Below are 26,587 nucleotides of genomic sequence, written 5' to 3'. Positions count from 1 at the left end.
AATAGACAAAATAAATCTCAGGTCTATCAATTTCATCTCAATATTAACTCTGGAAGGAGAAAGGGTTAAGAGCAAAGGAAAGCAAGCTGCTGCTAACAGGTGAATCATCACAAAAACAATGCTGAAACACAAAAACCCCTATTCTGCCTGCAGTCTAAACCAATTTCCCCTGTTGAAGACTGCCACCATTTCACACATGAGAAGGGCTTGCTGCTCTCAGGCTGGTTTTCACCCGCTTCAAGAAAACAGCAGAAGAATCTGCACAGCTAACAGATACAGACTTCTCCCCAGAAAAGCCAGCTTTTTGAAAACAAATTGTTTTTAAGAAGCACGGTGGAAGGGAAATGCAAGTGGCAAGCTGCAAAGCGTGGCTCTTAGAGGACACGAGAAACCCCTGCGGCCTCTGATGCGTGACCATCGCTGCTGCTGTTTGCCCAATGGATTATTTGGATGTGCAGTTCTTCCACTGAAGGGACTTCTTTATCCCTCCGCTGGATTTCGTCTTCTTCCACTTACTTAACATGCAATGGGAGACTAACTGTGAAATGCAGTTACTCTTTGTTGAAAAGACAAATGTTCCCTGATCTCCTAAATCAACTTACTCCTCTCTGGAGCAGCCTAGGGCTAACAAAGCTTACAAAGCCCATGGCGATGCTCCTCGGCCAAGTTTCTCAAAGCTTGCCCTGCATGCCCTTGAGCATGCATGTAAGTATTCAAAGCACTGAGACTGCAGGACAGTGATTAATCCCTAAACATCACTCTTAAAAACTGGAACACTAACACAATTTTCTGAGTGATGATGAATTTCTAGTTCAGGCAAAGCAGCAGAAGGAATTTCTTAGCGTGTGGAAGATCCCAAGTAACTCATTACCAAAATATCCTGTAATAGATTTGCAACCAAAAGTAAAAATCTATGAAAACATGGGCATTACAGACCATCTGCACAAGTCCTGCAGTTAACAAAAGCACAAACTGATTTTTATATTTATACAACACCCACTGAGGTCTAAGGGAACAACCACCTTACGAGGCAACATAAGGTGATGCTGAAACCATAGCAGGCAGCAAAAGGGAAACTGGATATGCAAAATATTCATTTACTTACAGTAAATAAAGAGTTTAATCCCCAGACAACATCCTGCAAAAAGAAAAACAAGGTCAGTTAGGCATGCATTTCAGGTGTTTTGACAAACTATTTTTTATATTAATCCATTAAGTCACTAGAAATTAAATCTAGATTAAGGACTTTTACTAGTTTAAATGAAAATACTGTAAAAGCTTCCACATCTCATGGATGCCTGATATTTACAAGTCACCAAAAAAAACCAATACTGAATATTCAAATACAAGTTCAGATCTTCCTGTGCGTACAGGAGCCTTATTCCTGTGGCTTCTCTGCACAAGGAGAGGAGGAGTACCTTATATGCCACCACCTGAGAACTGCACTGCTTAGTTCAAACCATGCGTATAAAACTTAATTGAGCTGTTTGGTCTGAAAATTGAAAAAGTAAAATTATGTCAGACAAATATTTGAAACTGTGTCAAGATGGAGAAAACAGATTGAGATGCAGTATGAGCACAGAGTGATACCATCCTCACGTGAACATATGTCTCAAATTATTTTCTTGCCTTTAAGCATCTATTTTAAAAATATTTGAATAGAGAGGATTTGCAGTTGCTAAGAACAGGAAGCTTCAGGGGAAACTGTCTCCAAATGTTCCCTCATTTGGTGTCATCAAATGCAGCTTGTTTTGGGGTGTGCATCTCCAAAACACGTCCGTTAGCACTGACCTAGGAGCCAACATCCTCAATTACAAGGCTCAAAGACTAAGAAAATGCACAAGAACTAATATTACAGAAACAGACTCGAACAGATCACCCACTACCAACTCCAAGACTTTCTAGAGAAAAAAATATTTTCTTTAGCAGCAACATAACTAAACTTCTCTACTTCAAAATCCCATTGAAGTCTGGGCACTGGAGCTCAAAAATACCAGGCAATTGTGCAAGATCAGCGCTGCACGCCCTGCTCTTGCAGCCAGCTAGCACTTGACTGCCTACCAACAAAATCCACGCTGCCTGATTTCCACTAGTGGGACAAAGACTACATGTTAATTGTTTCGTGGCTAAGATGTACCCTTCACAATATAGCCTCAAAGTAAAAAGTGCCTAGCCACAGCTAAAAAGCTCCAATAAATGAGTATATTTCTGCTTGTTTCTTGTTCTGGGCACATTAGCTGAAAGTGGTGGACCACAGAAATCCATATTCCCTAAAAATGCTATCCAGTTATGTCCTAATGTAAAAGACACCACGTCAGCATTACCTGAACAACAGCCTCTTACGATCCCATTTTCCTTTGATCTTGCAGAAACAATCTGCTCAGTGCAGCTACTTTTAGTAATGCGAAGCTGCCCGACAGAGCTGACACTGCCACCGAGAATTTCTAGTTTGTGTCTTCTCTTAATGGAGCTTCTGAAACCACCAGGTGGGACAAGGACAGTGACCCTTTCAAATATACTCATCTTCTCTGGCAGCATGGACACAAACTGCAAAAAAGGGCACACCGGAGATATCTAAAAATTAGTTACCCATATATTTGAAGACTGCAGTGTTGAGCAGTCACCTCTACTCGCAACCAACCCTGCTGGCAGGTTTTTGGGAAGTAAGAGAAAGCAGACTACTCCAAAGAGTGGATGAAAGCCCTCATTTTGTCCTTTACTGCAGTCCTCTGTTTGTTGCTCAGCTACAATCACTGTAGCGGGGTGTAGCAGAGGTTAGCAAACCGTGGCATTAAGGACACCTCTGCCCTGCAAAGCCAGGGATAAACTACTCGTACAGCACAGTGGTGCAAGAGGAAAGTCACCGGTCAGAGGAGGATTTCAGCAGTGTGGGGAGCCCGGAGAGTAGGACAGGCACAAAGGTCTCAGCTTCCACTCTACTGTCCTGCCGTGGCATCACCAAAGCACGGTGATTTGCTCTCCTCCTCTTGAAGATGCCAGAATAAATTAATCTTTTAAGGGTTGTCTTTTATCCACAACGTGTAGCAGCAGACTGTGGCTGGGGAATGTCATGCAGAATGAGGATCCTGACTGTTAGAAAACATCCAAAAGAGGTACAAGGAGCTCACCCTAGTGCACCGGGGTCTGCCCATTTCCAAATCCTGCCTGAATGCCAAAATGGCACTGCCAGGGTTGCAAAGCCTTTACAGCTGTTACCTACCAGCATGGCTAAAACCAGCCAAAAGAGCAACTCATTCACATGGATTCTAAAACCCTGATCAGCTCACCTCCTCCTACCTTTCAGGCGTCCTTTCCAAGTGTTACAGCCTCAGGTTTCCCTGAGCCTCCCCAAGAGGAGGCTTACACTCCCCCAACAGCACTGGTTCTGCTCCAAAACAAGCAGTCCCAAGCTGCACCTTACGCAAGCAGATGTTGCAGCTCAAGACAGAAATGTAACTTTCATCAGTTTTGTCTCCCACATCGTTCAGTAAACACATTTTTAAGTCTCCCTAAATTGCTCCCAAATTCTCAGATGTTGAACCCTGTTTTTAAGGCTTCACGATCTTTATTTAATTCAAGCTGGCTTTGCAGAGAATTCCATCAAAAAATAGAAAAAACCTCTCTAAGGCTGTAAGCTTTCAAAGTGCTGTACGTTTTCACAGCCATTCTAGAGACCAAAAAGCATAAAAGGAGTATTATTACTCTTACTGAACAAGTTACGTGTGAGATTCTTAAAATATGTTTCCATCTATTCAAGTTTTAGGATTTGCTGGATTCATTTGATGCCGTGGCAGGGTTCCATAATAAATAATGCTAAATTACTACTAGAAAACAACACTTCTTGTTGTGAGCTTGAGGCTAGCCCAGATTTCAATCTAGGGTATTGAGAAAGGGAGGTGGGGTGGAACAGCTGAGCAGCAGTGAAACAAGTATTTAGGATTTGCAAAACTTGACACTGTTGTACTGCAGAAATAATCACTTCGCATTACGGAATTCGGCAGAGCTGCGTGCTGCATGCAGATGAGCCCAAACGCTTCATGTTTTCCTGCCGGACTGAACAGATTTGCAAGGCAAAGAACAGACTTAACAGTTCAAATAAGCTAAACTTCAGTTCTCCTTTAATGTAAAGTATCAGCCCTGGCTACAAACATTGACTGAACTTCTGGCTGAAATGCTCTGAAAGCAGAAAGTTTTTATGTACTCATTTTAATGACTATCTCATACACAGGTGGGGCTGGGGTTGCCTTAAAATCTTAAGGATCTACACCTTTATGTTGCTCTGCTTCAGTAACACTTTTCTCACTCCCAAAACTCTGAAAAAAAAAACACCTTTAAAAGCAAATCGAGCACGGGAATCTGCATGTTCACAGTGCAAACTGGAGAGGCTGTGTTCTTTGCAATTATTTTTTCTATTTGCTTCCACGTGCTTAACGTCGCAGGCATGGGTGGTGTTAGTTTTAATTCCCTTCTGCTACATTAATTGGGAGCTGCAAATATCCCACTTGAACTAAGGAGCCCAGCAGAGCAGCTGTTTGAATCCCCAGTGTGAGCAAAAAAGGGTGAAAGGAAGGAAAAGCATCCTTTTCACAGCACCGTAACCGTTCTGAGCTCAAGCACAGTGAAGTCAACCAACAGAAGCAGCTCAGAGATCAACAGGCTGTTAGAAATAGCCCTTTGTAACCACCCCTTTTCACTCGTGGGTAATTCTGTATTGCATCTGAGTGAGAAGTTAGATGAAATCTCTGCCCGCAGATTTATTTCTGGCATACCAAATGAGGGGGAAAAAAAAAAAATCCGCCACTGCAGCGACATTTAAAGTTCAAGAGCAAAGAGGCAAAACGCTAAGTACAGCCTTTGAAATAGCCTCTCCTGAGGCTGGGGACTCTCCAAGCCTTACGTTTGTAGGAGGCCCTAATTCAGTTAGTCACTGAATATGTGCAAGTGGCAGTTCTCATAACCACTTCACAAAAGTGATGCCACTGAAACCATGTCAGAGACAAGTGTTCAGCTCCGGCTTTCGGATGTCTGGAGGAAAACAACCACACAGCAGTTCTTCTGAAGGGAGAGCAAACATGTAAATTGTAAATTACGGTTTTCCTTGAACAGGCAAAGTATATTTAATACATCAATTTAAGCGGGGAACAGCCCAGACAAAAGCAGCTAATGAACTTCCAATCAAAGAAACTTCTTTAGAGATTCAAGAAGGATTTCCGATCTATTACACTAATTAAATTAAAGCCCTTTGCTAAACCATTTTTTATGTACAAACAGTTTAACCCATTCAGATCAATGAAAGCAGCAGTAGCAGTCATTTAAACAAGCTGATGTCTGATGGGAGGCTTCAAAAAATGAAGTAGTAGCTCCTGTAAAACACATGCCAGGCTTCGTAGCTCACCATTTGGAAAGGGAAAATCACACCTGCAAACTCAGCACGCTGAAAGCCAGGGGGCAGCTCACTCCTGTCTGCCTGCGGACCAGCCCAGGATGATTTCCAGCTCCGTTCACCTTCTGTCAGCTCTTCTTCCTCTCTTCACCACAGCCTACAAAACCAAGCATCCTTTGTCCCACCCAGACCCACCTTCCCTAGGGTTTGTAGGACTTCTTCTGCCTCTTCAACATGCCTCCACAAACATTCTGCATTTCTCCCCACAGACTAACCACCCATTTGCAACCACTAATCTGTAACCAACTGCCCAAAACTTATCAGTGGGGTTAAGAAAATACCAAGTTTTCATTCCAGAGATGGCAGAACTTCTTGGTTCACCAAAAAAAAATAAATAATGAAAAAACCCTTCCTTCCTAAACAGTCCTCTCCCAAACACAAAGTTCATGTTTTAACATTGCCTCTCCCCATCCTGCTCCTCTTATCTTCCACACAACACTGCTAAAATATCTTGCAAAATGCCTGTGCTGGGTAAAACACTGCTTCCACCCGCAGTAAGGGGACGTAGGGAACATCAGCTTTCCTCAATCACAACAGCAACGTGGGTTCTCATGTGGCCGCAGTCCCAGCTCACGCCTCTCACCCAACCGTAACAGCAGCTCACTTGGAGGGCTTTGGGGAACTTAAATGGCATGAGCTGCCCCAGTTAGCAAACACAAAAAAAAAACAGGAGGAAGGCTGGAAAACGACTGCTTCTGTGCTCAAATATACTGGAGGGAAGAAAATAGGAACAATTATCGTCTGTTCCTCTCCCAGACTAAGGCAGCTGTGAATTGCCAAGCAGGCAGGAGCGCTCAGCTAAAATCCCCTACTTTTGTTCTTGACTCCTTGACTTTTGTCCCCAGGGTTACTCGGGAGCCAGCAGATAATCTGGGGGAAGTTGTTCCCAGGGGAACTCTTAATGAACTACTCCACAGTGATTATGTATGCCAAAGCAATCGCCCTCTGGAGACCAGACTACTCAGCTGATTAAAGTTCAACACAAATTGTGCATTTTAGAAATCAACAATTTGGGGAAAACAAGCACGGTTTAATTAGGCTTACAATGTACTACACTGGCCTACTGAATCACTCTAAAAAAGCGCTAGTAATAACAGCAACAGTGTTTAAAGCAAATATTTGAATACATTTTAAATGCCAGAGCCCTTTAAGAGCGAAAAAGGATTTGCAGAAATTCTCTCTATGAAGCAGAGGTTATCACAGGAGACTGATTTGCGCAAGTATTTTCACTGGTTTTGGCACGTACAGAGAGAAAAATCAAACCTGACAAAATTGGTAAAACAGATTTATAAAATCAAGCTACAACACAACGTGCTCCTGCAGAAAAACTTCCCAAAGCTTATTTTGAGAAAAATACAATCATGTCAGATCTACCCAGAAGACCATATTCAGAGGTTTATAACTTCTCTTTAATGAACACTAGAGGTCTGATGGTGTTTGTCTGCTGCTTATTCAATTTTTAGAGGTGGAGGAGAAAGGGAAAATAGTGAAAGCAACAACAATGGACATTTTAAGCACTTTAGAGAGCAAAGATATTGAAAAAACAGCCATCTTTTGCACTGCACTTTCCTTTAGATGACTTTCTTCACAGAGGGAGACACGAACCACTGAAAGGTAACTGGTGACAAAGCTGTGCCTTTTGCAGTAGCTACAACCAGCTAACTCGTGACCATCCCAGATGTTCAGAAATCACTGTGTAACACCCTGCAACACTTTCCAAACCATACCGGAAAGAAGGCTCTGAATTGCCTGGAGCTCCTCCAACGCCAAGGCACTTCTTAAATTTGGAAGAAGAATGATGCACCTCCCATCCTGGTTGCTGACAACCTGCAGCTCTCAAAAGGGCTCTTAGGTCCTTCCCAATCCACCCACCCTTTACTGGTTCAAAGCCTCTCTTCTGGACCTGCCTCTGCTGCCTGCTTGCTAAATTGCTGTTTCTTCTTTATTTATCCTTTTTTTTTTTTTGCTGCTTCCCTAGAGCCGTCTTTTGCAATGCTGCCATTGCCCCCAGTATCACAGAAGATACAAGAAGCATGCCACGAGGACAGAGCCCTGTTGGACTGCTGTAACCTGCCTCTGGTCCCTCTTCCTCCTCAGCAGACCATGGGCAGATGGCTTCTGCAACGACACGTTGGGCAGCATGACTGGGGGTTCTGTCCTTGTTGCAGCAATGAGAAGAGAGCAGAGGTTTGAAGGAGTTTGCTTTGTTTTTGACACGCAGCGGTTTGCAGCTTCAAGGCAGGCAGCCTGCAGCCAGACCAGGAGCTGCAACTAGATCAGGAACTGCCCATGGGAAGGAGATGAAGAAATGCTGTGTAATTTGCTAACATACTGTGGGCTCTAACAGGACGTTGAGACAACAGCCTGCAGATGCACTGCATTCAAAACGAGACCTGGAAAAGCCTTAATTTCAGCAGAAATCCCCTTCTTCAACCAGCCATGCCAATACCCGGACATCCCTGCTCATTTCCAGGGCTTGGGGAGAGATGACACTGCAAGGTATTTGTCTATTTGACTGCTCTTTTCAGCCTACATGGAGGGAAAACACTACAAATACTCCCAGTGCTCTGAGGAAGCTGTCATCAGGACCTGTGGGGACAGGGACCATATGCAGCAGACCAGCACCCTTTCCCTCAAGGGACACTCAGGAGCCAACAGGCTTGCTTTCCTTTCCTTTACAGATACCTGGAAAAAAAAAAAAAAGGAGATACATATTTTCCAGGAGCTCAGGTTTGTAACCTTGATAATCACGTCCAAGAAGATCCCAGAAGCTCGCTGTAAGATTCATTAAATTGGGAATCTCCTTACTAAGCTGTGCTTTACTTTCTGATCCTCCTGCACAGTAAGAGCTGGCATTTGTGCTCATTGGTACAACCATATGAATATATTCCATCTAGGAAGGCAGCTTTCACAAGCAGGTGCTTCGATGCTTCTGCATACAGCGGGAAGGCCCTTTGCAAGGTGGGATTTGGATAAATCAATAGCACAACACGAATCAGGAGTGATTCTACCAGTGTGACAGCAAACAGCATTACTGTAATGCTGGCTGAGAAAGAAGTAGCAGCAGCAGCAAGAATTAAATTAGAACAGCACAGAACATACAGGCTTACTCTTTTCCTCTTCATCTTGAAGGCAGTGACAGTCATTGTCAGTTTAAAAGACTCCTCTACGCTAATTGCATACAATTTTGACAGCAGACCACCTATTTTCATTAAGACAATGAATGAAAGCTTTGTGCTTACACCAAAGCTTTTAAAACTATGCTTAAACATTGGTAAGTGGAAAAATTAAGTCAAGACCTTCTGATTTATTTCTCCATGACACTGCAGTTTGACATTTGCATGATTTCAAATAAGATAACTTCACTGCCTGAAGACAACGGCAGAACAAATACAAAATAGGACATTCTCCCAGCTAATAATAAATGCTGATTAAATAAGCAAACCTCTTAAGGACAAACTTCAAATAATGATAGTTAATTTGAAATGAGCCTTAATTCTTTTAATACCTTTTTTATTAATTATCTGATAACACAAACAGATATTTCTTAGCCTGTTATCTGAAGCTATGGGAAATTAATTGCTGAAAAGAAGTATTGTTTTCCTACAGGATGGTACAAAAAGCTGTCTGCACAACAAGAGTTCAAGAAAACCTTGATGATTCCTACACTCCTGCTCTTATCTCTATTGACAGCAGTGCCACAAACACAACAAAGCCAGCTCTTTAAAATACCTTAATGAAGAACTGAAATGCATATGCATCCTAGCAGCAAACATGAAAACCCTACAGAAAATAGTTCTCCAGTTATCTGAAACCCACTGTAGCCACATCAGAGCAGGGTTTCGAAAAAAAAAAGACCAAATACTCCTTTGAACATTCATCATTAATTTTAAAACACTGATTTTAACATTATCATGCGCAGCCCTCTGCAGTCAGAGTTGCACATAAGTGCTTTGATTATTTTTATGGTTCATAAATCAGTCACTGACCAATTTCCAGTTGTAGCTCATTGGAGATAATTGCAGAAGAAATAGCTTGACTTTTAGAACCAATTAGGCAATCACAATACATGGATCCACTTTTTTTTTTTTTTTTAAATCAATCGCCCGAGATAATTTCACAGCAAAGTCAAAACAAGCATTTGAGAGAAAGCTGATGAGCACCGGGGGGCCTGCCTTAACCAGGCAGATGATAGCCATGGTGAACAAGGCACGAGGAGATATTTGTTGGGGTATAACAGGAGCTACCAAAGCACTTTCGAGTCCAAAATTGGAACTACTGAGGGTACAAAAAGCAGGGTGTCAGAGACAGAGCAATACTGCTACTTCATAGCAGGTATCTACTTAAAAACTGGTAGCTTTAGTAAAGTAAAAATCTGAGAATTGAATGAATGAAAGTCAGCTATTCACTTTCCACCTTGATAAGTCCAGCTTAGACCATCAGACCTAAAAGAGGAGAAAAGCAAACTACCCAGCTAGTCCCAGCAGGGGCATAAAGTGGCTTCTGCTGCCTCCCACTTTCTGAACACTATTTTAGAGAGAAGTATGCAAGTAAAACAATGCAGGACCTCATGGTTCAGAGACAGAAAGGTAAGTGAGCTCCTGCTGGCTCTAAAGAAGCGAAAGAACCTGGGAAGATCAGTCAGGAAGTATTGCATCAGTTTTTACACAGTCCCTGGTCTGTGGAGCAAGCTGCTACCAGAAGTTATGAGAATTTAGGGCTCAGGAGTGTTTCTATGGATACAGACAATATTTGCAATTACATCACTGGTGCTAAAATATAGATTGTTTTAAAAATATTAACCTACCCATGATCTTCTTCAGGGTTAAAACCCAACTTTCCTTACAACTTGCTTAGAACATATCTAATCCAGGCACATTCCTTAGCCCCTTCCCTAGCACACAGGCTGCACCTCCCTGCAGTCCATGGAAACGTTCAGCAATGGGAAGTGGAAGGAAGCACCGTGCTTGATACCAAAAGTGTAAAAAAAAAACAAAGTCACAGGAGTTTATTTCAAAGGATTTTTCATTCAAGAGCTCTGCTGCCACCGCAAGGATGTGGAAGATGGGACAATATGAAAGTTTTAAAGCTTAAGTCCTCTGAAAGCATGTAACATACAAATGGATGTGGTAGCAGAAAACCTACAGCCAAGCTGGTTTGGTTTGTGCCTGTGGCTTTTGAGGTTTTTGTTATCCATTTAAATGGCTTTATTAATGCACTTAGAATGGCTGCATCAGTAACATCTGACAGCATTTGTCGTAGAAATCCAATACATCCCCCCATTCTCCAAGAAAACATTTCAGCAGTATTTCAGAGTACTGTACTTGACAAAGTCGGGCACTATTCCTCCACAAAACCAGGCTGCCTTTGTATTCTCAGCGAGTGGAGTACAAACAACTGACTTTCACATCTGCCACTGGCCAGGACCGGATATTTTCCATAGTGCTACTGCGCAAATTCACATGGTATTCAGCTTGGGGAGATGAGCAATGTCCTCCCAGCCACGGTGCCTGAGTGTTGGAAAGGATTCAGGAAGGCTGGATTAGTGGGTGCAGAGATAAAAGCAAGCTGTGTCGGATCGAATGGCTTCAGTTTGCCACCAGTCACCCTCACACACAGCTCCACATAATTCTCTGGTGTGCAGTGATCACGTATCTACCACAGAATGATTAATGTAGATGGCAAATCCCTTGTCTGTGCAGCTATGCTGCAGATAAACCAGCACAATTCTGTGTTTTCCATCTCAGAATTGTATGTAGCCTGGAATCTGAGCACTTGGACACCAAACTTCAACAGTACCGCTCTGGGAACAGAGCTCGCAGCTTCCCGACATCCCCAGTGGCTATTTCTGCTTGACTTTTGAGGCTATTTTTCTGTTAGAGCAACGATGCAATCAACACGTTTCTGCAGAGGCGTAACTCTGAAGTCAGGACCGACGGGCAGTAATTCTGCTTTGTGATGACGTGTCGAAAATCACAGGGAGTGATCACACAACACATGAGAGAACACTTACTGAAACTGCATATTTAAAATGGACTCTCTGAAAACAGAAGGCATAGAATGATAAACTTAACAGATTTTAAGCTATAAAATATGACCTCGCATTTGTGGTGCTTCAGTGTCAAATGGGAGTAAGGAAATCCAGATGGGATGCTAGATTTATTTTGCTTTAACTTATGGAAGGTAAAAATGCCCTAAATTACTTCATAAATAATTTACTTAAATAATAAGCAATTTGACTCTCCTGGAAGCTGAGATTCCAGGATGTTTCCTCTTTGAAATGAATCACATGCAATTAGTAAACTGATGCAAGAATAGAACGGAAAAGAAAATTAATACGCATCTTCCGTCCTCACTGAGGATAGGAAGTCAAATGCACAGTGTCAATAATTATTTGCACCCATGGGCTTTACATGCAGCAGTATTTTAATCTCCCAGAGAAATACCATAAACAAAGCTCAAAAAGAAAAATCTATGTACATTCTTGTCGAGTTGTAGTATTGGTATAGTAATTTTCTAATTGTCTGAAGCTTAAACATCTGTAGTCGAAAAACTTTCTCTGGGAATGAAATACAGGAACAGAACCAGTTAATTTAATTACCCAGTGTCTTGATTTAAGCTAATAAAAAAACATATTTACTGATGAAAAATAAGCAAAGAGACAAAACACAAAAGAACACACACTGATTCTACTTCACTTTTACAGGAAATCAGATCACTCACGAAGAGATTTTTAGAGACAAATATGGTGCATAGCTCCAAAAAGGAGATTAAGTATTCGATAAAATTCTTTTTGAATTTGCCTTTTAAAAAGAAAAATACCTGACACGTACCCTTTATTGACCTAGCTAGTGCTCCTTGAGAACCAATTCTGTCAGGTTTCCTGCTAAGAGCTACAGATATTGCTCAATGCTCTGCAAGACTCTGACAGCAAGGTCATATAGCAGCAAATGGACAACAACGCACCTTCTATCTCCAGACAGGAGCAGTCACTGCACTGAAGCAGCTGTCCTTTGTGACCACCCCAAGAGTATTTCATATAGGAGCTATGGCTCTGAACTTGTTAGCACCGCTCAGCTGTTGGGGGAGCAACCTCTGAAGCCATTCTGCGATCATGGTGGCAGTTAGTTCCCTCCTGGAGTTACTAGGACAGCTAAGACTGCCCCACTTACACGGTATTTAAGTGCAGACATGTTGCTCATTCCTTCAAATACTTGGGATGAAACAAAATTCAAGGCAGTGCAGTTTAATTCTGTGCACCACGTGGTGTTTCTCCCACAAACGTATTGTGCCCTTTACACTTTTCCAATCTTCTCCGTGCAAAAAAAAAGTTTGTAAGACAGCCTATTGATCTGTCAGAAATGTAAACGCAATGGAAATTGCGAGTGTTATGGATTACTGCTAGTCCTGCTGACATCATGCTCTTGTGTTTGTTGCCTGGGTTTAAAAACCATGAAGAAATCAGATCACCTTTACTGAGAGTAGTTTTTTGGGGTCATCCGCAGTCCTATCATTCTTTTAAACTTTTTATCAGTCAAATCAGCTACACTAAAGCTAGCAAAAGTTTCTATACTCAGCACTGTACTTGTTGTATCAGTATTGTCACCAGCAGAAACTGAAAAACAACAAAACCACACAGCTGTCTCTACAGCAAACTGCATTACCTGTCTCTCTGCAAGTCCATGAAAGTATCTGAAAAGGTTTATCTAGTTTGAGGTATGTATCTAAAAGGAAATGGTACCTTTAATGTTCTAGTTGGAGCCCAGCCAGTGCCATCAATTGAATGTTCTCTCAATAAACTGAAAAAAAAAAAGACAAACGTATTACACAGTGTAACTTCTAGTTAAACAAATTTTGTCAGAAGTCTTCTGACAAAGCATTAACAACATTGGAAGAAATTGCGTTGTTAGAATTACAGACCTCTTGCATCTGGTACCAATGTCCTAGAACTACATTCTTCACAGAGCTCATTACAGGTTTCCTGATCTGAGCTCAGCTTTGTTAAAGAAATCAAATTATTTTGTTTAAGTGTACTAAGTGTGACAGCAGTCCTCATGACACAGTCTGACACTGAGCCTTTATGTTCCCCTGAGCACAAAGACACACATCTGTGCTCCAGTCCAGAACATGTTCATCTTTGGTGACAGACCAGAGCATGCCAGTAGACCAAATCTGATGGGAGGCACCATGTCCTGCCATATTCGATCCCCCTAAAAGGATTTTTTGGAGGGATAACTAATTAGCAGCAGCGAGGATTATTATCCTCTTCTGTCAAAGGACTTCAGCTGCTCAAAATCAGGTACAGGAAAATTAAGCAGCTCTGGTCTGTCTCTTCGGGAAGGCCCTGTGACAGCCGTAACATCAACAGATATGTGCCAAACCTCTGGGGACCCAGAGCAAGGAATTCTAAAAGCAAAATCTTAGAGGCAGCTTCTCGTCTTCCAGGAGGTGAGCTGCATGGCATGCAGGACATTTTAAGGCTTTCCAGGCAAACCCAATACTGCACGTACCACCAGCTTGAAATCATGAAGCACTCTGTTAATTAGTCTGTGAAAAACAGATTGCTACAGAAGAGTTCCTTATAAACTGTAACACGCATTCTTAATTTTATCATTTATATTAATATAAATAATTAAGACATGGACTTTCCTATGTGCACACATACTGTATAGGAATGTTACACAACCTGAGTATGTTAAATATTAAGTCCACTGAAGCTGCTGACCCATTTACAAGATGGAAGTGTTGAGCTGCATTCAGTTGGTTAGACATTCCTGGACCTTTTGTTGGTAAAACCATCAGCAGTTCTGAGAAGTACTGGAGACCAGCACACAATTTAGAAATTGCAGAAGTCTTGGAAAATTGACAAAAGAACTCTTGCTCACATTTGTGAGAGCAAAGGCAATAATCTGAATACGAAAGAGGATCTGGAAAACTTTAAGCATCATCTCACAATCGTGTCTTCCTCTGTTAAGAATCAACCAAACTGAAAACATAAGTATCAAGGCACAAAAATTCATCAGCAACAGTAGCTTCTACTACTAAAATACCAGGGTTAAAGTGAAATAGTCTTAAATTACTCTTTTTTTTTGTGCAACATTACTCCTTGTTCCCTGTACAGATGCTAGGAACAGGATGAATGCACTGGACAAGACTATCCCGTCTTAACCGCGCTGCTAATCTCATTTCTGTGCCTTTGAAAAGATTAAACATGCCATTAACACTAGCACAGCTCAAAACTAATTTAAATAACATTAAAAAGAGCATATTGTGGCTGTATCTTTTGTTTGTATTACAAAACTATAAGCGAAAATGATACTGAACAGGCAACAGCCAGGATTCTCAGATTTTGAGGAGATAACGGGCTTTTTGAGCTTCCTGTCTGGCTGCTGCTCTGAATTCTGCTCCAGTACTCCCCTCCTCCTGCTCATACATAGCGCCCGGCAAACTTAAGAATGAGGAGTAAGTGAACACATACAATAAAAAAGCCTGAGAGTATCCACCGAGAGAGCTCAAGGTGCCTGAGCACATCAGCCAAGCCTCGTTAACACCCTTCAAGCTCCCCAAGCTCCTCTCTGCAAATCTCTAGGTGGGGATGCTCAGCAGCCAGGCCTGGAGAGGAGATACTCATACCCCTCCTAGAGCTCTGGCAGGAAAGCAGTGACGACAGATAGTTGTACCTTTGCCTCCTGTTTCTGATCTGCTGATGTAATTAGTTTTTAGAGCAGCATCATCTTTCTTCCTACAGATTGGGAGTGATCATTATGCCCCAAAGCAAATCCTTTTTCTGTGCAGGGTGCCTAGAAACTGCATCTCATGTTCTCCACGAAGTTGACCTAGATATAACTGCCAGGCAGCTTGGAGCTCTGAATGGTGATCTGCTCTCAGCACTTCACACAAACCAACAGCAGAATGAAGACCAAAGCCAGCAGAAAGGTGCCAAGTACATCTTGAATTAGGGGATGAGCAAGCCTCTGTGGGTAGTTCCTGTTCAAAGGGGACGAGTCCTGCTGCCACAGAGGAGCTGGTTAGCACCAAGTTCTCACATCACACCCACTGCTTCAAGAAGCTGCCCTCAACAAGCTCCCAGCCAGGCTACAGGAGCCACCTGTTCTAGCAGGGTTTTGGGACACCCGATGGGCTGGAAAACCCACCAGGTTTTTCACTTGAAGTCACTACTCTAAAACTGCCAGGACTTGGCTGCATCATACTGGGGTGCCAGAAGGCTTATCTAGCATGATTTGCCTCTTTGTGATGCTGTAGAATGAACGCGCATCCAGAAAGGAAAGGGTAAGCAAATTCTGCAGTTTCAGCAGCACATCAGACTCCTAGAGCTAGTTACTAAAGGCATTCACTGCTGAAGAAGAGACGGGAGGTTAAGTGCCAGGGTCCAAGCAGTTTACCAGGCAGGAAACCTACCTAGGAACTGGGGTGATCGGTGAAAGAGGACTTCCAGCTGTAGTCAGATCTGACAGAAGCCAAGCACACCCTCAGTGATGGGAAGTGGGAACTGCTCCTCAGCTCTGGCATTTCTATCTCTAAGACCTCACCAGAGCAGGATTTCAAGGCCCTGTATCTGAGTTCCCGTGGGAATACTGTGAGCTCGCTATTTCTGAATGTACGGTAACCAAAACAGCCACTGGAATGCTCAGCCCTCTGTTCAGCATTCACTTCCACAAATACCTTCTCCTGCTGTGACTTAACTTGTGCATGGAGAAAAACTGAGGAAGTTTCTTTTTAAATACATAGCATCCTAAAAAGATTAGGCAAAAACAACTAGTGAGTTGGGAACTACATGGTTCTAGCAAGCTTAAAACTTTCTGAAACACCAGTTGACATGATTATAGCTTAACTAAAAAGAAAAAAAAAAGATACTGTAATGAGGGGGTCAGTCCCAGAGGAAGGCTGCTTTACATGAACATCTCAGACAAATGTTTATCAACACAAAGCATCAGTTCAAACAAAAGTTTTGCCTTCCAAAAAGTTTTGCCTAGAGAAAATGAAGTTGTGGGTGCCCTGGCAGTGCCCAAGGCCAGGCTGGATGGGGCTGGGGGTGGCACTGGGTGTGCTTTGAGGTTCTTCCAGCCTTCTGTGAGCCTGCGGTTCCTTTAGCCAACAGAAAGCATCAGGCAAGGTAAGTTTGAATTAAGGTATGATAATACAATTATATGATAATGTACCCGTGATAATACAACTCATCAGTTCCAAACACTTCTGCGTTCATCACCCTTTAACACTGTGCCATGGGCTCAGAGCACCAGTGGCAGAAGGGCACATCCACCAACACGGAGCAGCTCACTGCGTTTTCTTTCTGGGTATCTTGATGCTTCCTATCCACATGTGGAGTAGAAACAATATCCTTAAGTACGATCCAGATCAAATTTGAGTAACTGCAATTCATACAGCACGGAGGAATAATGCTTTTTGTGCCCAAAACTTGATGCAAGCTTAACCATTTGCTATCTTTTAAATGGGGACCATTACCTGTGAAACCAAGACGTGCCATGGTGTAAGGTATGTTTAGCAGAAAACAGATGGAAAAATACTGATACTAAATGTTTTTACTGCTTAAAAAAAAAATACCTGATGCTATTTTTATGTAAATACTCTGGTAGAAGTTGATTGCAGGTACTATATATAGACTGCATTCTCTGTTATAACAGGCATAAAGTAGTCGGAGTTATTTTAGCTTTTCCATCTAAATGGTAAGACATTTCAAAGGTTTAATATGCTTAAGTATCTGACAATCAAATAAAGCTGACATTTCAGTGCAGATGCCAAAGAAATGACTTCACTTCATTAAGCAGAATTATGATGTTCCAACACTACATTTATCTGTCATAATTAAAACCATTTTTAAGACTCGAAACACTGAAATATCCTCAAGAGTGCGTGGAGGCTTCGTTTAACCTCGGAAGATGCAGCACTGCAGGCAGAGCTTAAACTTTTAGCTCTCTTTTGGTATCTAGCATTTCCTGCTCACTGGTTCCAAACAGCTCCTCTATTCATGCCTTTACTCAGTCTTTTAGACTAACAACTCGTGCTCTGACACTGTCCAACACCAGGTACGTGCTGAGCTGTCCAAGGCTGGTTCCCATCACCCTTTGATGGCGTTAGCTTCTCGGAAGCACGGAGCAGACCACGGAGGCTAAAAGCACTGATATCAGTTCATTAGCTGTTATCAGCCCACGAGCTTGACCTGCCTACGAAGGGAGGGACTACCCCGGGAAAGCTTCATTTGTAGCCAGGACCTTGTACACAGCACTAGAATGATTTTTAAATCTAGAGGGAAAAAAACATATCTTTTAAGCACTAATTTGCTACACATGATGGTAACTCTTTTGGATTTTCAGAGCAGCCTTCAGTCTTACTTCCATTGCTTATGCTTCATTTCATTTTTCTTTTATGTCCCATTAACTTGAGAAATGACAGCCATGCTTCTCAAGTCTGTTTAGGTTTAGTTTCTGGCCAATTTCACCATCCAGCACTCAAGATAAAACAGTGAATTTATAAAGTTTCAGAGAAACTGATTTTGAAGAGGAAACATTTACTATCAGGCAAAAAGGCAGAGCAACATAAGCTCATCCCTTTTGTAAAAGTGAGCTTTTGTCCTTCCTATTTTGACTTATACCTACCCAATTCTCTTTTGCTATAGCATGCTATAACAAGTTAAGTGTGTCTTTTAGCAGATATTAAATGTGAAAATAAATAGCAAATACAGAATAGTTACTGTCAAATTATTTGTTTTCCTTTTACGAAATATGGTTTCCAAGCACTTAACACATTTGGAAATAAAATAACTAAAGCCTTCAGTCCTCTCAGATCCTGAGGACTATTCATCTATGAAGGGAGGAAAAGTAAAAAAAAAAGAAAAGAAAAAAAAAAGAAAGAAAGAAAAAGTTCTCTAGATTGGATTTTATACTTTTACCCTAAATAGAACAAAAGACTGAACCTAAAGAGCCAGATTCTACGCAGTCTCTAAAGCACAGCAAGAACACTTTCAGTATATTTCTGTGGTCCTAAGGGTCACACGCCGGTCTAATTTCCAAAATCTGTTGAAGAAATAATACTGACATGAAAACTACATGCAACATTTTATGACACAAAGGCATAAAAAAAATGCTGTTGCTACCTTAAGCAGATTTCTCCCATCTCTGTAATGTTCGGATGCCAGATTCTTGTCAAGCATTTTACTTTTGGAGGCTGTCAGGATAGAAAACAAATTACAATGTTATCCTTTAAAATAAAGCCAAATCACTGCTACAAGTCACAGAACTGAAAAGGGAAATATATTTGATATTCACAGCCTAGGTTCACATGTTAAAGACCTCAATAATATAATCTACAGCAGCTACACCAGCTTTTTCTGCCCTTTTAGCTTCCCTCCACTCTTTACAAATCACGGGCTGGTATTGGGCCTTTCCCTAGAAAAAATCATTTTGAAGAACGCCAAGAAAATTTACACTCTTCTCCTACCTCCTTCAGGGAAAGGAAACCAAAAACCACTCGATGTTATTTAGTTTCTTAACACTTAACTAGTAAGACAACAATTTAAACTGCGTAACTACTAAGTGTTTTTCTAGAAGGTTTATCCAAGTTTTTTTATCCAAGGGGGTTTGTTAAAAAAACAGCAGAGGGTGTAATGATAAGAAGTGAATGGGAGTATTAAGGGAAATGTGAAGAAGGGCAGTCATATCCAAACTCAAGATATTAAGTTAAAAAGACTTATTTCCAGGCAAGACCACCAGAATTCTCAATTGCACAGTGAGTTTTTGAAATATAGATCCTTAAAACACAACCTTGTTTCCTCTGCTTTTGGAAGTAAACAAAGAGCAGGTCATAAAAACGCCAGTAACTAAGCAACAGCACACGATCCCATCCCTGTTCTCCAGATTACGATTTGCAGCTTTCAATCAAGCAGATTAGTTTTTATAGTAGGTATACTGTAACATCAGCCCAGACCAGTCCTTTCGTAGCTTCAATTAAAGCTGGTATTATAAATGCGGAGCTATTTTCCTCTCCTGCCTCCCAAGCCGCCCTCAGACCAGAAGCGAAGCAGCTCTAATAGCTGTATCTGCATAGTGGTGTGTTTTGGCTCGCTTTGTTCTCAGCTCTCCAACATTTCAGTAAAATATTGAGATGCACGTTAGAAACTCAGCCCAGCTCCTGGGAGAACAGAGAAGAAAGTGTGCGTGATACTGAGCTACCACGAATATACCTGAGCGGTGCTCAAAGAAGAACCCCCGAGCACCAAAACACATCCCCAATTCTTCATGCAGACATCAGCTTTCCTCCACAAATATTTAATATTTGATATATACTTAATGTTTGATATTTAATGTCGGTCCAACAACTGCTCCACATCCAGCCCTCGGGGCACTGGCTGCCCCAGTGCTGCTCACACCATTACCAAAAAGCAAGGGGAACGCAGATAACATTTTCCAACTTTTTAACCTTCAAAATCCCCAAACGTTCACCTTGGAAGTTTTCTAAGAGCCCAACCTTCTGGCAGCTACGCCCTCGCACTGTTTTGAAAGATGTCTGGTTCTCAAAAAAGGGGAAAGCAGCAGTATTTATTCCGTGCTGGTAGCTCAAGATAAAAGAGCAAATTTCACCATACGTGCCTTCAAACAGAGAATGTACTAATGAATAGAAAAAGTGAGTTCTATGCAAACTAAATCTTTACAAAAAATCCCTAAATCCTCACAGTTACTCCGAGCAAAGTAACTGTTGTCTCAATTTTGAGTAATACGGTTACAAAAGAATTCATTTATCCTTTCACCAAAGTGCTTTTCATCTCCACAAATTAGAAAAACCCACTCCTGACAGTAAGACAAAGGTTTTCTTTTTCTCTCCCCTTCTCCTTCTGTTAAGAAGACAGACAGGACACCTGCAGCACTGCCACAAACAGTCCTTCAGACAGAACTTCTCCTCGAGCTTTCACTTTGAGTAATTGCTGAGTTTTCCTTAAATCAGGGAACCCACACAAGCTTTCCTTGCCATGATGTTTCTCTTGAGCACCTCAAACCATCTCCAGGTCAAACACGGGACACTTTGCGCAGCAAACCTTACAAAATCCATGTACTTTGCTGTTTATAAGCTCACCTTCCCCTCAGGTGCTAGAAGATGCACGCGCAGATCCAAACTCAAACACACCAGCAAATTGAGTGATTTCCTTCTCCGTTCCTAAGCAGCCACCGATCTTTTCTTATTTGCCAAAAGAAGGACCAAGAAGAGCAGCTCTGCTGCTAAATCCCTGGCTTTTGGCCTCTGCCTAAGGCATCCCATATCATAAAAACCTTGGAAAACTAGAGACTCCCTAAGCCTCTCTACTCCAACAACATGACAGATGAGAACCACAGGAGCTGCAAACAAGCCCTGGCTTGTGAAGTCAGCTTAGTTTTATGTCCTCGTCAAACCACATCTGTGCTGTTTATCAGGTTTGATTCCTTAAAGCATCAGGTCCCCAGTCTTGTAGCACCCATTGCTTCATTAGCTGGCACCTCAAGGCAGAAAAGAAGATTTTTTTTGTTTGTTTTAAATCTCACATCCCCTGGACAGTGGATTTTTTTTTAATTTGAAAAAAACAAAACACAATTGCTCCCGTTTCTTAATGCCTCCTGTTTCTGGGTAGCTGGTCGATGAAGAAAGTGGTGCTTGGGAAACAGATGCTGCAGAGACAGAGGTCAGGCAGCAGCCCATGGCTCTGAAGGTATCTGCTGTGCACTTCACCATCTGGCTTGCCAGTTCCCAGCTTCCTCTGATGTCGGTGACAGCAGCATTCCCAGCGCTCTGTGTAAGCACAAACCCTGGCAAGCCTCTGCTTGCTGTTCACAAACACTCATGAAAGCGCAGCGTAACCAGAATAATGCTTCAGTGACAGGGTTGCCAACGGATTTTAATATTTCTAACAGCATGACAGTTCGAGGAGATGCTGCAGAATTAACTAATCCTGCCTCTCGCGACCTTACTGCAACATCTGCGTCAGTACCGACCGCCTTCTGCTCTGCCACAGCATCCCACCGCCGTCAGAAGCGCAGGCTGCAGTACCTGGGACGCAGCGTTTTGCACTGGAGTCCTTCCTTCACAATATAGCTGCTAAGGGTATAAGAGAAGAACAGCATATTGGGGAATTATGCAGTGTATGAAGGGCAGCCTCCTGCGTGTTTCTGTAGGCAAGAAGCACACAGTCGATTTTTTCTTCCCAAATATGTAGTGTTTAACAGCATAGTGGGTACACCCCACATTCCCTACCTGGGACAGCAGGGAGCCCTCATATAGAAGTAGACACTGAAATTTCTTCCAGTACTTCAGCAATTACCTCCACATCACAACTGAGAAAAAAATTGGAGCTTTAAAAGCAATTCAGAAAAGGTAAAATTAAGTGTTGACCTTCTAGAGACTTTTAATGCCACAAAAAGAGCCTTGATAGCTAAACATCAATCCCCTTACTTCTATCAGCATAGCATCTTATCACAGAGTAGCTCTGACTTTAGGGGGAAAAAGGCCTCCTAGGACAATTCTTTTTTCTTTCTGTATTCAAACCACGGCCAGTACTTACGGGAAGAGCTAACAGAGTCTGGAAAACATCAGACGCTCAAGCCTACCAGTTTTCTGTGTTGTGCCCATAAAGCAGTGCTATAAAAATGAAGAAAGTCTTGGCTGTGAAGAGAAATCAAGGCGACCAGAAGAGTTTGGATGCGAGCAGAGGGATCTGCAGACACCAGGGTTTCCTTAGGCTCCAAAAAGCAGGCAGCCTGAATCGGATGCTTACAGAAGGAACAGATCTGAGGTGCACAGATTCCTTTTGGAATACATTTTTGGGTCACGTATAGGGTAAATTACTCCCTTCAGGATGTTTTTTTACCCCATCTGTCCCTGGAAGGCAAGCCAGCCCGTTCAGGACCTTGTGAATATGCTTGCATCCTTGTCACCAACTCTGCTTCCCTCATCAGGGCTGCGGGAAGCATTAAGTTTAGTTAATTACGGATACAGTGGAAGAACCCTAACAATACTTTATTTCCTTACAGCTGATGAGAATAAACATCCCCGGTTCCACACACAGCAGCTCAGTGATGCTGAAGTGCCTGATTCACTAGCTGGGTGCTCTGCTTACAAAAAAGAGGCAGCTCTTCATGATAGAGTTCGCTCCAGAGCATCCCTCCCACACTTCAGGCTCTTGAATCTTTGCACTGAGGAAGTGTATAGCTGAGGTGCCAAGAGCTGGAGCATGTCCGAGTCAGGAATACATAGAGCACAGGATAAGTTTCTTCCCTATATTCACTTCTTACCCAGAAATGAAGTCAGCCTCCAGCACTTTGTTCCCTGGACAGGGCAGCATGCCCCAGTTACAGATCACAACACAAAGCCCTCCACGCCTTTCCTCTTCAGTTAATATTCTTACACTCCTCCCCTCTGCCACCGTCCTACACAGCTGCTTCTTTTTCCAAGGCAAAAGCTGAATGCTTGTTCATGAGGAATGAAGGGGGAAGACAATTCCCCAGAGGAGCAATGAACATAAGGGATGTGGACAACAGCTGGCTACAGAAATTATAGGATGCTGTTACAGAAACTACACTACAAATTATGCATTTGATAGCATTAAAACCAGATTTTTTTTCTTATATACAAGCTCAAGAAATTAACTAGAAAATGATGGCTATAATGACCTGCCTGGTGGTTATACTCCTACTCACACAGCCATGCTCAGCACTACTGCAGGCAGCTTGATGCAGATGTGCGATATCCCAACCTCGCCTGGAGGCTGGGAGAGCACTGGCCCCTCTAAAGAGACGTTGAAAACATCACCACCACTGATCTCAGTTTCATTGCAGAAAAACAAACCATATTATTTTCACAATATTTCTGAATTTATACATGTTCATTAATAACCTGGCCAGCCCTCAACATTCAGCCACCTGCATTTTTCTTTTTTAAATAAATTGCACAAAGGCAAACTTCACTTTTGTGTTGAATGAGAGGCAGGTGCTCAGGATTCAGAAATCTGTTAACATTTGCTGTAAATTTTCTGTCAATGTTGAGCAGGGAGCCGTAACAAACCAGAAGATTTTTTAATTACAGCAATTAAACAGATCTAGATTAACATGTTCTTGTGTTACCACGTAGCAAGTTCTTTCCTGCAACAGCATTGTTCAGGTGAATACCTTAAACTCAAGAGTTTAAGAAATTAAACAGTGTATATATGTTTTGTCTATTTCCCCCTGTGCCCATCATTGCCACAGTGGTTAAACTCTTACTGAGGATGACTAAAAAAAAAACCAGGCAGGTGAGAACATCAGAGGGTTCCCCCTCCATGTTTTTCAGGTATGTGATGGCTCAGTTTATTCAAGTTTGCAGAAGGATGCAGACATTTAAGTGACCACCTATATATCCATATAAGCGACCACCTATATATCTATAGTAATGCACATAACCACACAAGCGTGTAAAACTCACATGAAATTCTCTGGCAAGGTTATAAGGGGAGCTTCAAACCAAAAGGAAACACAACTGGAAACACCAGATGTACTAACAGAAGCCTATTGATAGACGCCCAGAATACTGGGACTGGTCAAAACCAAACCCTATAAAACACTAAACTGCAATAGAGTTCCAAATCTCCAAAGAGCATTACTTTTCTCTCTTTACCCATTCCCAAAGCAAAGAATCAAGTAGGAGAGATGAAGCTGCTTCAGAAATGCTAAGGTCCTCCACAAGCAGGACCTTTTTAAAAGCTACATGCATTTGTTGACTATAAATAAAGGAACATTAGGAAACTTGCGAAGGCGTCTTCTGGAATGCCAACCCAGTTATTTTGTTATATATAAACAAACTAACAATGCTGTGACTGCAGCTACTACATATATATGATGCTGGATTTAGGCCTGATGCACCTGAACCCAAGTCAAAGGTCTTCTCGGACACATTTCTCCAGCATCCTCCCCTACACGTTTTTCAGCCTCTGAAAGAAGAGCTCTGAACTATTGCCACCAGAGGCCAGGAAACGGAAAGAAGAAATGTTAAATAAAGTTACAAAAACAAGCAAAATCATTTAGTTTGAACATTTTTAAAGAAAGTAAGGCTTCCTTCATAATTCATACCTCTAAATGCAATTACTGCAACTCAAATGCTCAAATGAATATAGTTTCCTTACATATCAAATTATCAGAACACAGAACAGCAAGAGTAATTCAGGAGAACCAGACATGCCCCAACTGCTTTCCATTTTTGGAGTCTATCTTTTCCTTTTGACAGCTGAACTCTGAAAACAACGTCTGAAGTTATTTTTATCGTAATTGTACCTCCACCTCCCTTGCCAGGATCTGCAGTTTTAGTAGAGGATAATAATGAAATAACATTTCTCATGCTTCAAAAGTTCTCCGGAGCTTTCTATTTATCTATAATAAGATATGGCAATCATTTGGAGGTCCTCTGGAAGGCTATTTGCTTGATAACCACTGAAATAGGTTTGTTTGGATTTGGTGGTTGTTTTTTTTTTTTTTTGTGTGTGTTTGTTTTAAAGATATTTAATTAAGCAGCCTGGGAAACAAGCAGCAGAACTGGCAGAGGGCAGAAAAGGAGGCCACTTGCCACTGTACATGTGGACAGACCAGAGCAAGCCCAGCACCCAGCCACATTAATCAGAGGCTACAGTGCACGGAGCACGAGGAGAGGCTGAGGGACCTGGGTTTGTTCAGCCTGGAGAAGGGAAGGCAGAAGGACCTTACTGCTGCCTGCACCTCCCTAAAGGGATGGTCTACAGGGCTCAGACTCTTCTTAGAGGTGCACGGGGATAAAGGAAGAGGTGACAGACAAGCTGCAACAAGGGAAATTCTGACCTAAGAAAAAAAAAATCACAAGGGTAATCAAACATAGGAAGGAAGAGTGGCGCAGTGGCTGTGCAATCCCCATCCTCAGATTTTAAAACCCCACCCTGGCCAAGGCTTTGAGCAACCAGATCCAATTTTAATGCTACCCCAGCTCGAAGCAGGACTTAGGTGACCTGCAAACGTTCCAGACAACCAAGATTCTTCTACATCTCTACAATATCTATCAACAGGCACAAGACCCTTTCTTAATCTCACTGCCAACTTCCCTCTCAAATCCTATTAGGTAGAAAGGAAATTAACGACTACTGGATTAATGACAGATACTCACCACCATATTGTAGGCATCAGGAACTTCAATTTCAAATTGAAACTTTCCACCTTGGTAATAGCCCTCATCTAGAAAAAAACATTAAAATGATTACCTAAGAAAATAAAGGATGCCATGTAATACACACCATAACAAAGATTCAAGAAACAGCATTAGTTTATCATCAAAATTTTTTTTTTAAAAATACCAAAATGCTAGCTGCCTGCTACTCCAAAGAGTGTGAACATGGTGTTTTCCACCCTCCCCAAAATCTGTACATTAGAAATTATTAAATCAGAAGAGTCATCCGTCCCAGACCTGTGTGATCACAGTACCAGGTGACACCAACGTAGACTAACCTTTGAACTTCTCATGTTTGTCTCTACAAAATTGTGCCATACAATGGCCACAGGGCTTGTGGCACCCCAAATCCAGCTCTCAGGAGGAGCTGCTTACACACGATGCTTGCCAATGCATGCTAAATCCTGCTCAACCCCTTCATCCTCAGCCGTGAGCTGGCAATTACTTACCCTAATAGAAATAACGGTGTGCGAGAGCACGCTTCGCAGCGTGCTACAATGAAAAGGCAAGTCAGGTCTTCCAGCTGACAATTATCCTCTGATGATGCATCAGTTAGGGAAATCTGCCTGCCTCTGCCAACCTCAGACTTGATGCTGAGTTATTAGAACTGCTAGATTGTAAAATATGAATTCTGGAGATATCTAGTTAGGTGTAACTAGAGATAATACAGTAGGTATCAGTCAGCCTGCAGCTCCTGAGGTCCTGAGCTCCTCACCCACATCCACCTGCACAGAGCTGCAAGCCTTAGCTGTTGCAAATCTCACTTTAATAGCCTGCCCAGAACACAGTTTTTTCAAATACATCCTCCATTTCCACTCCAATTCAATTGTGAAGTGTTTGATTTATTAAGCAGACCTCTCAGGCACGCTGCTAACGCGTTACCAGCAAGTAACTGCACATGCCCTGATTTTTATGGAAAAAAGGGCA

At 42.1% G+C, this 26,587-nt stretch overlaps 1 protein-coding gene across 11 annotated transcripts in view; it reads right to left on the bottom strand.

The window, feature by feature from the left end:
- The window catches only part of UBE2F (ubiquitin conjugating enzyme E2 F (putative)), a 67,351-nt gene that overhangs the window by 24,494 nt on the left and 16,270 nt on the right, over positions 1-26,587 (bottom strand). For 4 of the 11 annotated variants that reach the window (XM_040561206.1, XM_040561211.1, XM_040561204.1 and 1 more), the window contains 5 exons: positions 25,601-25,668; positions 25,171-25,281; positions 18,576-18,646; positions 13,185-13,242; positions 1,106-1,138 (listed from right to left, as the gene is read on the bottom strand). In XM_040561206.1, coding sequence (XP_040417140.1) covers positions 1,106-1,138; positions 13,185-13,242; positions 18,576-18,646; positions 25,171-25,281; positions 25,601-25,668 — 341 coding nt within the window. Of the gene's footprint in view, positions 1-1,105; positions 1,139-10,435; positions 11,484-13,184; positions 13,243-14,535; positions 18,496-18,575; positions 18,647-25,170; positions 25,282-25,600; positions 25,669-26,587 lie in introns of those variants that run through there. The other 7 variants (XM_040561214.1, XM_040561209.1, XM_040561208.1 and 4 more) reach the window with 4 other exon arrangements.

This window comes from Cygnus olor, chromosome 6 (genome assembly GCF_009769625.2).
Source record: "Cygnus olor isolate bCygOlo1 chromosome 6, bCygOlo1.pri.v2, whole genome shotgun sequence".
Taxonomy (NCBI): domain Eukaryota; kingdom Metazoa; phylum Chordata; class Aves; order Anseriformes; family Anatidae; genus Cygnus; species Cygnus olor.
Note: the sequence above shows the minus strand (reverse complement) of the source record. Positions and strands in the feature narration are given on the sequence as shown.